The sequence below is a fragment of the Rhinoderma darwinii genome, chromosome 2, assembly GCF_050947455.1.
Source record: "Rhinoderma darwinii isolate aRhiDar2 chromosome 2, aRhiDar2.hap1, whole genome shotgun sequence".
Classification (NCBI taxonomy): domain Eukaryota; kingdom Metazoa; phylum Chordata; class Amphibia; order Anura; family Rhinodermatidae; genus Rhinoderma; species Rhinoderma darwinii.
The window spans coordinates 260930691-260942987 of NC_134688.1; the positions used below are offsets into that span (position 1 = coordinate 260930691).

General features: G+C 39.7%; 1 protein-coding gene across 2 annotated transcripts in view; it reads right to left on the reverse strand.

The window, feature by feature from the left end:
* The window catches only part of CYP4F22 (cytochrome P450 family 4 subfamily F member 22), a 94763-nt gene that overhangs the window by 39196 nt on the left and 43270 nt on the right, over positions 1-12297 (reverse strand). The window contains exons 2-4 of one of the 2 annotated variants that reach the window (XM_075853206.1): positions 10550-10772; positions 1747-1891; positions 264-317 (exon numbers count right to left, since the gene is read on the reverse strand). In XM_075853206.1, the coding sequence (XP_075709321.1) occupies positions 264-317; positions 1747-1891; positions 10550-10771 (421 nt within the window). In that variant the 5' untranslated portion in view covers position 10772. Of the gene's footprint in view, positions 1-263; positions 318-1746; positions 1892-5773; positions 5919-10549; positions 10773-12297 lie in introns of both variants that reach the window. The other variant, XM_075853205.1, reaches the window with a different exon arrangement.

Here is a 12297-nt window from a genome sequence, read left to right on the forward strand (position 1 = left end):
TTGCCAGTAACTTAAAATCCAATGTGTCACGAGAAAACAATCTCAGAATCGCTTGGATAGGTGAAAGCATTCCGGAGTTATTACCACATAAAGTGACACATGTCAGATTTGAAAAATGAGGCTCGGTCAGGAAGGTCAAAAGTGGCTAAAGAGGGAAGGGGTTAAGTCTTGTTTGCCAAAGGGATCAAATACTTATTTTTCTGTGCACAATGAAAATAAATATATATAATTTTGACAATATATATATATTACACACAACTTACCCAACCAGGGTCTTAGAAAACCATAGAATAATTCATCTTTAGGGGCAATAGCAGCTGTAAACAAAAAAGACCTGTCAGAATTCTGAGGGTGAGAGAAAATAATAACTGCATTCCATATATACTATAATAAATACTTGTGCTATATATGTGAATGATGCTGAAGTTAAAAAATAAGTGAATGGAAAGTACAGCACTCTGTTTGCAGTAACTGTTGATACAGTGAGGGAGAGTAACTGGCTCTATAAATTGTACAATATTTTATATGTGAAGCATTCAACACATCTTAGTTCAGATTTTATAAAGATATATGAGGAGTTCATCCAGCAATACCATTATGAAAGAGAATTATATCCGGTCATCAACTTCACTGCACTGTGTAGAAAAGTCATGGCATGCAAAATAAATATAGGAGGGTTGTGCATTTTTATTTTTTAAATATATACGTGGCAATGAGTAATGCAGAGTATTAAGGGAGTAAGAGTAATTTATACATGTGGTAACGGTCAAAGACACACAGCAGCAGAAACAAAAACATTAAAAGACAATTACGAACACCACAAGGCAAGGCAGAATAAATGATCACAACCAAACTGGTTGTTTCTTTTACAGGCAGTTCATATCACATAGCACGCCGCAACATCGCAAGCTGTCAAAGTCAAACACGGACTCATTTTACCCACGTGTGGGATGAAATATGGTTGAGACAAGATGGTATACTGCAGCCCTGGTTCAATGCCCCATAGTGTCATTGGTGTGGCAAATAAAAACAAGATAGAGCCCTAACCTAATAATGCTACTATATAAAAAAAACCTGCCTCTTCTCCTCTGCGAATACTTAACAGACAATACAGGAAACAAACAGTCAACTGGCTGCCCAGAAAGGCATTACGGGCCGCATGCAACTCTTGGGCAACATGTTATGTTTGCTTATCCGTATGAAACAGAATATACAGGGAAGTCTATGTTTCATCTAGAATATAGGCAAAGTACGGTACTTTTTATTCAATAACAAAACCTTCAGTTGTGTGGATATCATATGTCACGGATATAAATATAATACAATCACAGTCCACTGAAGTAAGCTGAAAGGCCAAAATGTGCAGGTTGAGGAGACAAGAGAAAAAGCGAGGACACAGTCTATTAGATTTATTTTTTAACCGGAGCCCTTTTTATTTTTTACTCTGGGGGTACATAGAATATATTTGCTATTCTTACCAGTTTCTAGTAATATCATATGGTAGATGTCAAACATGAGACAGCCACAGACACACCTGATCCTGATCTACACATTTCTTACATGAAACTCTCCTATTAAATGAAGGTAAAACCCGTCAGCATACAGATTTCATTATTGCGTAGCTAACACTGTAAATTTATATGCACGTTTGTAGAAATTCTGCTTCTCATTTTTATTGGCAGTTGCAAAGCAAAACATACAAATTCTTGAAGCTGAGAAAAGTAACTTCACAAAAGGATAGACTACCTGGAACCAGGAGCACAGGCTTAATGTAATTAGGATGGAAAAGCCTTACGATGGGATAATAAAGACTAAACCACCAGCAGCAGCCATAGATGTAACGCTTCACTATTTCGTTCACCACCAGTAATCCTTCTTCTGTACTCCTAATCTAGAGTGATGGGAAGTTACAGTCAGATAGTTGGCAGCCAGGAATTCAAAAGTACAGATATGGAATCTGGATCTCTTATTTAAAACCCATCAACCAGAAAAGTCAAAAGAGGTAAAAAAAAATACTACTTGGTAAGAATGTGTTATAATCATCAAGTTCATACAGTCCCTGTAGAGAGCTCCAGGGGCAGGCAAAGTTATGATGGGTAGTGCCAATTCTTAACATATCCAATTATATCATATGATTCAGATAACGAAGATAATAAAAAACCTAGGCCCACGCAATACAGGTAACAGATCCCATACCCGAAAATAATTTGAAGTTCCAGGACACTGTATGGGTTCAATAGAATTTTAAGTATTTTTCCTATATTTGGGAAATGTTATGTCACTCATTGTATTTACAGTCCATTATATGTCCATACAGTTTGTTTATGTTCCCTCTAAATTGTAAAGTGATGCGTAATATGTTGGCGCTATATAAAGATTATTATTATTATTATTCTCAGCTTCTTGCTCAAACAGGGTCTCCAGCATTCTTACCAGCACTAGTTGCATACTTTACACACTATCGATGTACTTAATCTACAGTATCTCTTTGTCACATGTTTCTGGCTGTTATTGTAAGGTACATAGGTTATATTTATTACAATGTGAGAGTAATTAGAACAGAAATTCAACAAAATAATCATAGTATAAAACCATGTACCAAATTAGTGTACCAGGCTACAAATGCACAATAATGGATCAAAAGTAAATGACAGCTTATTACATTATGAACACTACTCTATCCTTCAAAAGATACGGGGAAAAAAAGGAGGACCTAGCAACAAAAGCAACCCATGGGTAGCTGGCTATATTTAGTCTTTACTTAGTCCACACATTTGTGTTGTTACAAAAGTATATGTAGGCAGCAAGTGGAAGGAATGGGTTAACTATGATTATTGTGTAATTATCACACCCATCATTCCTGAACCAATTCTTACCCAATAAGCTGTAGAATAGAATATTAGATTCTCGCTGTTTACTTTTTTTTACACAATGGTATTAAAATCACAGAATTATTTAAATAGATTCCCATTCCTTTCTATCAGTTGTTAAAAGTCTAAGTTTTTTTCTTTTCATAAATGTACAAAGAGGAACAAACATTGAAAAAATACTATTACAGAGTTACTATGACTAGGCCTCTGTATCCTGATAAACAGCTATCTTCTTATTCATTGCAAATTATTTTCTTATAGTTTAATCTTCTAAGGCAGGGCTGGAAAAATCCCAAGAACCCAATGCACCAGAAAACGTGCCCAAACTTTGACATTATTTTCTTTTGATGCCTATGGGACCTCTTATTGTCTTGTTACTCCAAAAACAAAACTGGCACCCGAAGTGATCAAAGCATCTATAGTAACTTGCCCACCCTTGCTCTAAGGTTAGATACATCTTTTAAAATGTGTTGTCCGCTTTGGCTGGCCCCTATACATTAGGAGGATCCCAAGCTGACCCCAGCAATCATCTGTATCTGTTGTAGAACTTGGCAGCAAGCTGCAGCACCACCACAATGCTACCTTAAAAGAAATAAAGAGGACATTATACAGTTCTCATGGAAATCTATGTGCTGTCCATGTAGTGTAGAGATGTGGCGGTTCCTCCAGTATGAGAAATGGTCTTAGTAGCAGATCTCCTTCTATTAACCCAGAATCCCGTTAAAGATATCTATCTATCGATCTATATATATATATATATATATATATATATATATATAATTAGACTGAACTACAAAAAAAATATTAGACCTACAGAAAGATATGCGTACAGTTGACAACATGTATACTAATCTCTACAATACTGATTCAAAGAAAGTCTGAATATTTCCAGTCCTATCACCAGAATGGAATGGTTTTGACTGCAGAGCAGATTCATTAAAGAGTAACTGCACTTTCATCAAACTTTTGATAGGTCATAGAGACATATCGAAAATTTGGATTGGTGAGGGTCCAGGTGCTGAGACACCCACCGTTGCTGAAACACGGGTGCAAAACCCTTAGATGAGCTCTTTGCAGCATCCTGTAATCGGCACTCCCTGTCAGGCTGAAGACGGCTCTCATAGACAAGGAGCGCTGATCACAGCCAAAGGAGCAAAGCGCTCCTGCACCTTCGATCCAAATGTTTGATATGTCTCTATGACATATTAAAAGTTTAATGAAAGTGCCGTCACTCTTTAAAGGGGTTGTCCCATGAAAAAAACTACTTCTAAGAGTATGTTCACACACAGCAGCAAAATACATTTTCAAGCGAAAACAGCTCCTGATTTTCAGATGTATTTTACGGACATTATTGGAGCTGTTTTTCAATGGAGTCAATGAAAAACGGCTCCAAAAACGCCCCAAGAGGTGACTTTGACGCGGGCGTCTTTTTACGCGCTGTCTTTTGACAGCGACGCGTAAAATGACACCTCGTGGGAACAGAACATCGTAAAACCCATTGAAAGTAATGGGCAGATGTTTGTAGGCGTAATGGAGCCGTTTTTTGAGGCGTAATTCGAGGCGTAAAACGCCCGAATTAAGTCTGAAAACAGTGCGTGTGAATATACCCTAAAAAGAAGCTGGTGCAGTCAGGCTTATTTAACGCTCAGAGATCAGCTGCTATTTCCAGGGGAAGCCATGTCTAGGCATACATTTTCCCTCACTTGAAAGGCCTGTAATGTAAGCATGCAATGCGTTCGCCAAAGCGGCTCTCTGTTGTGACACATAGAAGGGGGGTCCAAGCAGGGCCCCCCTCTATGAAGTTCATATGCCCTAAGAGGGCATATAAAAAGGGATTCGTGTTGCGAGACAATCCTTTTAAGTGTAAAACGGATCATGTAGTTATATATTATATAAAATGGAAGTCCAGTTTGGCTATGACTTGTATTCTGTCGCTGGAAGTTGTCCTGCTTCTTATGCAAACCACCAGAATGAACTATGTATTGATATCATCTCATATGGAGGCACACTGTAATATCGTTTTCCGAAAATACTTAGCACTGTATAACAAATTAAGAATTGGTTCAAATGTTAATAATTTGTTTTTTGGGTTCCGTTACACAATAATTATATTGTAACGACCACCGCATCCCCCTGCCATATACTCACTTCTCCACACCATTTTCTGGCTCCTGGTCAGCGCAGCTTCCCTTCTTCACTGCGGTCTGGTCGCAGCCTTCATCGCCGCCGCTCTTTTCCTGCATCTCGAACACTTTGTAGTGTGCGTGCTTCTTCCCTTAAAAAAGGGTCAGTGTGTATCAAATTATCCACCCAGCTTTCCCTGGGTATAAAGGCACCTCCCTTTTTTGGACACTTTGTCTGAGCAATTAGGTTCCTCCTCGCTTACTAGCGATACCCTGAGTATTACCTTGTTTGGATTTCCTGTGATTGACCTCTGTCTGATCATAGCCAATGGAGCAAAACCTGCTGCCTGTCCTGACCTCTTGCTTGTTACCCGTGATGAACCTTTGCCACCTGCCCTGAATTTTGCTATGCCTGACCTTGCATACCGACTGCTTTTTCTTTACCACACCTGTTAACGTTGGCCGTCTCCAAGGGAGACTACTCCATGGGTAGCGACGTGGGGGTTTCCGAGCAGCATAGTCCAGATCCGTGTATAGGGATTAAAGGGTGAATATCTGGGGTCTCATTAGACTCCGCACCCTGGTTTGGCCCCACATAAAATCCCTTGGTGACACAGTGGGTACACAACATCCTCTGCAGGCCCTGTGACAGTCTCATTATCCACATGCCCTGTGACATATACTCAGTAAAATAATGTATTTTGACAGACATGGGAGAATCGCATTGATCAAAGCATTCAGCTAAATACTAAAGAAGATTGGATGTATTAAATACAATACCTGAAGCAGCAACCACAGGTTTGAGGGTGTCGGGATGAATCAGTGATATTAAAGGGATTGCTGGTCCCATCCAAGTCATGAGATAGTAGGTAAATTTGCTGACTTGCTTGCTGACTTCCTTCAGTCCCTCTTCATTGGGTAAAAACTACGAGTAATCATAGGCATAATGCAAGTTTACATTGAAGCAAGAGGCAGAAAGTGGTTATGGCTGAAAAATAGTCAAAGTATTAAAAAAGAAGCAAACAAAACGAGACAAACTGGAAATGTGTAGCTCCTGAGAAAGAGTATCACACTGAAGACTGTATTAAAGCATGTTCTGTTTCTTGTATAAATATACCTGGGGGTGACTTATTAAAAGACTATATTTCGTATTTAAAATTGCTTTATATTAGAGGTTTCTGCCATTGAAATAAATGAACAACTACCTAAGAGAAGAAGTGTGCATTACAACCCCAAGGGGAAATGTGGGAGTTTTTATATACTCGTGATTAAAAGGAGAGATATATAGGGGAAGAGCGTGGAGAGAAAGAATGGTGTCTGTGACCAAACATAGTTCTCAATAGCCTCCAAAACGTCTGCCCATGCTTGCAACTTCTGGCCCCACCTTACATTAAGAAAAGCAGCTTGGGAGCACAAACTAAGAAAATAGACATTCATGAAAACGAGTAATATTTGGGGAGCGATGCAGCATTAGCACATTTACACATGCACACATGTATAGCAAATATGGCTTGTAAATTTCCTTCACTAACTTTTTAAAAGCTCTGACAAGCCAGGGGTGTAGCTAGGGGGGGGGGGGGGGCAGGCGGGGCATGTGCCCCGGGCGCAACCTGGAGGATACGGATAGGGGGGCGCCGAAGAGCAGCTGATCGCTGCTGACAGGCGCCCCGTATGTCGGACCCCTGCAGCAGCTTAGGAAGAGCCAGGACATTACGGCGTTCTGACTGGGGTCTGTGACGGCCATGGAGTGGACCAGTCCAGTCATCTGACCTCACGTCAGTGACATGAGGCCAGATGACTCAGGTCAGGGGACAGGTCCACTCCCGTGCTGCAGCCTCCCTACAGCTGCATCTGCCTGTGCTCTGCCGAGAAGCAGAGAGGAAGCTCCGCCCACACACAGCCCGTCCTGACCTGTCAGCAAGGAGACATGGTGAGTGTCTGTGTGTATATGTGTGTGTCTCTGTGTTTGTATGTGTATATGTTACAGTGTGTGTGTGTGTGTGTGTGTGTGTGTGTGTGTGTGTGTGTGTGTGTCTCTGTCTTTGTATGTGTATATGTTACAGTGTGTGTGTGTGTGTGTGTGTGTGTGTGTGTGTCTGTGTGTCTGTCTGTGTCTCTGCATGTGTTTGTCTCTTACATCTACTACATTATCTGTACTCAGAGAGTTATCTCTGTGTTATCTGTGGTGTTACATAGGACTGCAGGTAACACAACTACATTATCTGTACTCAGAGAGTTATCTCTGTGTTATCTGTGGTGTTACATAGGACTGCAGATAACACTACTACATTATCTGTACTCAGAGAGATATGACTGTGTTATCTGCGGTGTTACATAGGACTGCAGGGAACATCTACTACATTATCTGTACTGTGTGCTAAATTACAATCTCAGCTCTGCTACACAGTACAGATAATGTAGTAGATGTTACCTGCAGTCCTATGTAACACCACAGATAACACAGTCATATCTCTCTGAGTACAGATAATGTAGTAGTGTTTCCTGCAGCCCTATGTAACACCACAGATAACACAGTGATAACGCTCTGAGTACAGATAATGTAGTAGTGTTTCCTGCAGTCCTATGTAACACCACAGATTACACAATGATAACTCTCTAAATACAGATAGTAGTGTTACCTGCAGTCCTATGTAACACCACAGATAACACAGTGATAACTCTGATTACAGATAATGTAGTAGCGTTACCTTCAGTCCTATGTAACACCAGAGATAACACAGTGATAACTCTGATTACAGATAATGTAGTAGCTGTTGCCTGCAGTCCTATGTAACACCACATATAACACATTGTGCTAAATTACAATCTCAGCTCTGCTACAATGTGTTATCTATGGTGTTACATAGGACTGCAGGCAACAGCTACTACATTATCTGTACTCAGAGAGTTATCACTGTGTTATCTGTGGTGTTACATAGGACTGCAGGTAACAGCTACTACATTATCTGTACTCAGAGAGTTATCACTGTTATCTGTGGTGTTACATAGGACTGCAGGTAACATCTACTACATTATCTGTGCTGTGTACATATGTGCCTGTGTGCGTATATATGGGTCTGTTTGTGAATGTATCTTTGTGCTTGTATATTTGTGCCTTTTATGTATTTGTATATGTTCTTGTCTGTGTATTTATATGCCGGCGTGTGTGTGTGTGTGTGTGTGTGTGTGTGTGTGTATATGTGTCTGTACGTCTATATATTTACCTGTATGTATATATTCCAGTATGTGTGTATGTACGGTATATTTGCCTGTATGTCTAAATATCTATCTTTATGTATGTACAGTATATATGTTCCAGCGTGTCCATATATGTGGTTAATTTTTGGTTTGTGTAGGGGGCGGCAATAGAGAGTCCCGCACAGGGTGCCATCCAACCTAAGGCCGGCCCTGGCTGTCACCGACCCTAGTCAGAAGGAACTCCGCCACTGCCTGCGCCGCATGACCTCCTCGGCTCCTCCGGTAAGTCACACCAGGCAGAGTGGAGAGTGGTAGCGGTAGGCTACTGCTCACCGGTCTGTTCACAGTGTGGCGCTATTAAAAGGGGTGGGAGTGTGGTGCCATTTACAAAGGGGCAGCGGGCTGTGTGTGGCACTATTTACAAGGGGGGCTGTGTGTGGCACAATCTACAGGGGGCTGTGTGTGGCCTCTTTCATTTCTTTTAATTTATTTTTATGTTAATTACATTATAGAACTATATCGCTTGTAAAATGTAGAAATGCTTTTATACTCAAGTTACATTAAAAAAATTGTGAACAAAAAATTACATCTCATTGATTGGTAGGGAAAGAAAACATGGCGAGGGGGTAGGAGATGTCGGGAAATAAGTTGGGGGGGGGGGGCGCCAATCTGAATCTTTGCCCCGGGTGCAGGAGAACCTAGCTACGCCTCTGGACAAGCTCACTTGTGTTTTAAGGAGCAATGTTAATGGGAAGTAGAATAGCAAATTCAGCAACAAATATCTGTTAATATTAAGCAGAAAGACATCTGTAAGCTTAAAAAGCAAAAATAGAAGTAAACCCAAAATCACGTGAGACTGATCCTGATCTGAGGGTTGTTTGGTGGGTTCAGAAGCACCCAGGGGCATGTACTTGAACGGGCATCTTCTTCCCTTTGATGACTGATGTCCTTTAACCTTACAGCCTTAGTTATGTTGCTATTTAGAAAAACATTCCTTTGAACATATTGGAGGCTCACTGTGAATTTCAAGGCTTGGTTAACCCCTTGAATTTTTGTTCTCCAAACGTGAATGGCGTCTGGCCATTTTTAGTACTTCATTACAGATATGTTGTGGCTCCCCATGTGGACTTTTTCCTATTCCTACTCTGAGGAGCTCTGTCATATGACACAACTTCCCATGTAAAAGCCAGCACTGGATGGAGCCATTTCTTAGAACAGCACAGTAATGTGGGTAGGCCACAGACGTCATGTCATACACACACGCTGTCTGCATACTGAAGGAACACTTTGCATGATGTGTACTAGGAGGAGAAGAAGACAAAATCCACAGTGAGGGCAGCCAAGTTTTCTACGGGTGCAGACAGGTCATCCATTTTCTTTTCTTGACAGGTTTAGTACTGCAGAGAAAATGTTTTTGGCAAAAACTGGCAATTATTAGGTTTGTTTCACCGTAAGTGGTGCTACATTCCCTGCAATGTAATTGTACAGAAAAATACCAACAGCCCATAGCAACAATTGGTAACACGGTCACAAACACACATTCTGGACGGCATGCATGCGTAATTAATTTATTTACAAAGGAGTCAGTCGTTCTAGGTACTTTAGAAATGTGTGGTGACTTCAACGAGATACCGCTCCAAGATTTTTTTTTCTTCTTAAAAACAAAATTCCAGCAAATCATAAAAATTTGCTCTAAGTGATGTTATGTAGTAGATATTTAAGGTGTTAATATTTAACCCCTTGATATCCATCAATATGCCTTTTTACAGTGGTCATTAAGGGACATAGTATTTTTGCAGCCCTCTAGAATAACAAATACTTGAAGAATTATGAGATAATAGAGAAACGTTCCTTTTGATCCTTACTACCTTCTCTTGTTACCCGCAAATGAGAATGTGTACACAACGCTCTGGATCCACTGGTCCTAGAGATATTGCGACTAGTCTAACTAGACCCAGAACATCCTTTATTATATTATGCCAGTTGTCCCCCTGTCAGAGCAGTTTTCCCCTCTAACTGGGGCTCCCATGGCAGTTCTAGTAACAAAGGAAACGTTTAGTGTAAAAAATAAATAAACCTATATTAAGTTCCCAACAGCTCTTTCTGACTTTTGGAGGCCATGTTCTACATCTTAGTGAATTATAGGGTGTGCTTATTTTTTTCTTACCTTGTTTCTAAATTTTAGTTAACTTTTTTGGGAAAAAAAAACCAAACTATTTCAACATGTATTCGACAGAAGTTGTATGTCGGTTTATACAAATTGGTAAGGACCACACAATTTTTACTTAGCCCTGATAAAAACAAACAAAAAAAGACTAAAGTTGTCCAGAAATAAGAAAAAAAAAAAAAGGGGTTTACCATTCCTAGATGTCCAAAAATCCAACTGCGCCTTGGAGGCTCTGGAAAACAGCGGAGTCTTCTGGCATTTAATGAATATGCCTGTATGACGAGCGCCACTTTAAGGAGAGTGCGGGCAATGATAACACCAAAGAGCAGAAGTAAAGCAGTCACTGTATAAATCCTGAAGGGTGTGTGCTCTACATTTAGCACATCCAATAGGTGATCCACTATGGGCAACATCCTGATTGAAGGAAAAAGAAGGACAAGAAAGTAACAATAGTAAAAAGGCATGTTATGATTGTTGCATAAACATAAAGAAGTTTTTTTTTAAATATATGTAAAGTGATACTGAAATATAAAGAAATACTGTATGTACACACCCCAGCTTCCCTGCACAGAGGAATATAGTTAAAAACTTTGTCCAGGATTAAAAAAAACATGGCTGCTTTCTTGTAGAAACAGCGCCATAAGGGCCGAACTGAGTTTTTTTTGACACGTTTTTTTATTTCCGCCTGCAAAATCTCTGTGTGAACCCAGCATAACTGCCCACAGATTGTGTGCGGTATTGCAACTTAGCCTCATTCATTTTAATGGAGTGGAGCTGCAATAAAAGATATAACCCATGAAAAGGTGTAGCACAGTTTTTGGAAGTAGGAATGTTTTTCTAACCCTGGACAATCCCTTTAAATGATAAAATTCTGTTGCTCACCACTGGGGGCTTTTGTCATTGAGTTCAATGTGGGCTATATAAATTAGTCATCAGTAAGAGTCCTCTAGCAGAGGCTGCAGGCAGCTAGAATGTTATAATATAAATGGAAAACAAAAATCAGAAAACCACAGCACCGGATTTGTAAAATAGATTGGTGCAAGGCTTGATACAAAAGTCCCATGTTATATATTGAAGAGAGACAAGGCAGCACATCCAAAAATAATGGAACTTTTTAATCACCCATGCACCATTTCAACTCCATAGAGCCTTTCTCGAGCATGTAATAAAAAAACAGAAAAAAAACAAAAACATGATTAACGTCCCTTTTACATCACACATGGGATTTCTGTGCTCCCTATTGTCTTAAGAACACAGCTCAAATAAAAGATGAACATTTCCCTTATATTTTCTTAGGAAATTATTCCTTTCTACCTTGAGTTCCACTTTGATCCTTCTTTTGATATTAATAGATGTATGAAAGAACGGATCTCCTGTATGTGATGTAAAAAGGAACTAATTATGTTCTGAGGGAATACTTCCCGGCAGATAGAAAAGTCTTGTGCAGGCTGCAGTGCAATATTATCTGCTGGTGGAAGCCATACATTGTAGGTTACACAAATTTCAATCAGATGCCAAGATAATCTTTATGCATATGCCAACAATTTGTGCAATACAACTTGGGAAATTATTAAATGGACAACCTTTTCACTTGCAATCACGAAAACTCAAATTACAAAAAACATTAAAAGATTGCTTCAGACTGCACTTCTGTTTCTATAGCGGTTTCTTTCGGCACAGAGGGTTACGCAATGATGACTATATTTCAGTCAGTCTTCCTCTTTATGGTTAAAATGACAAAACAAAAACCAAAAAGCATCCCACACCAAAACCATCAGTATAATCACTTGTTTTTTGTGTAAATGTAAAAGTGGTGTTTGCAGTTGTAAGATGTACTTTACCTATGCATCATAATAATAATAATCTTTATTTATATAGAGCCAACATATTACGCAGCACTTTACAATCTAGAGGGAACATAAACAAGACAATATCAGGA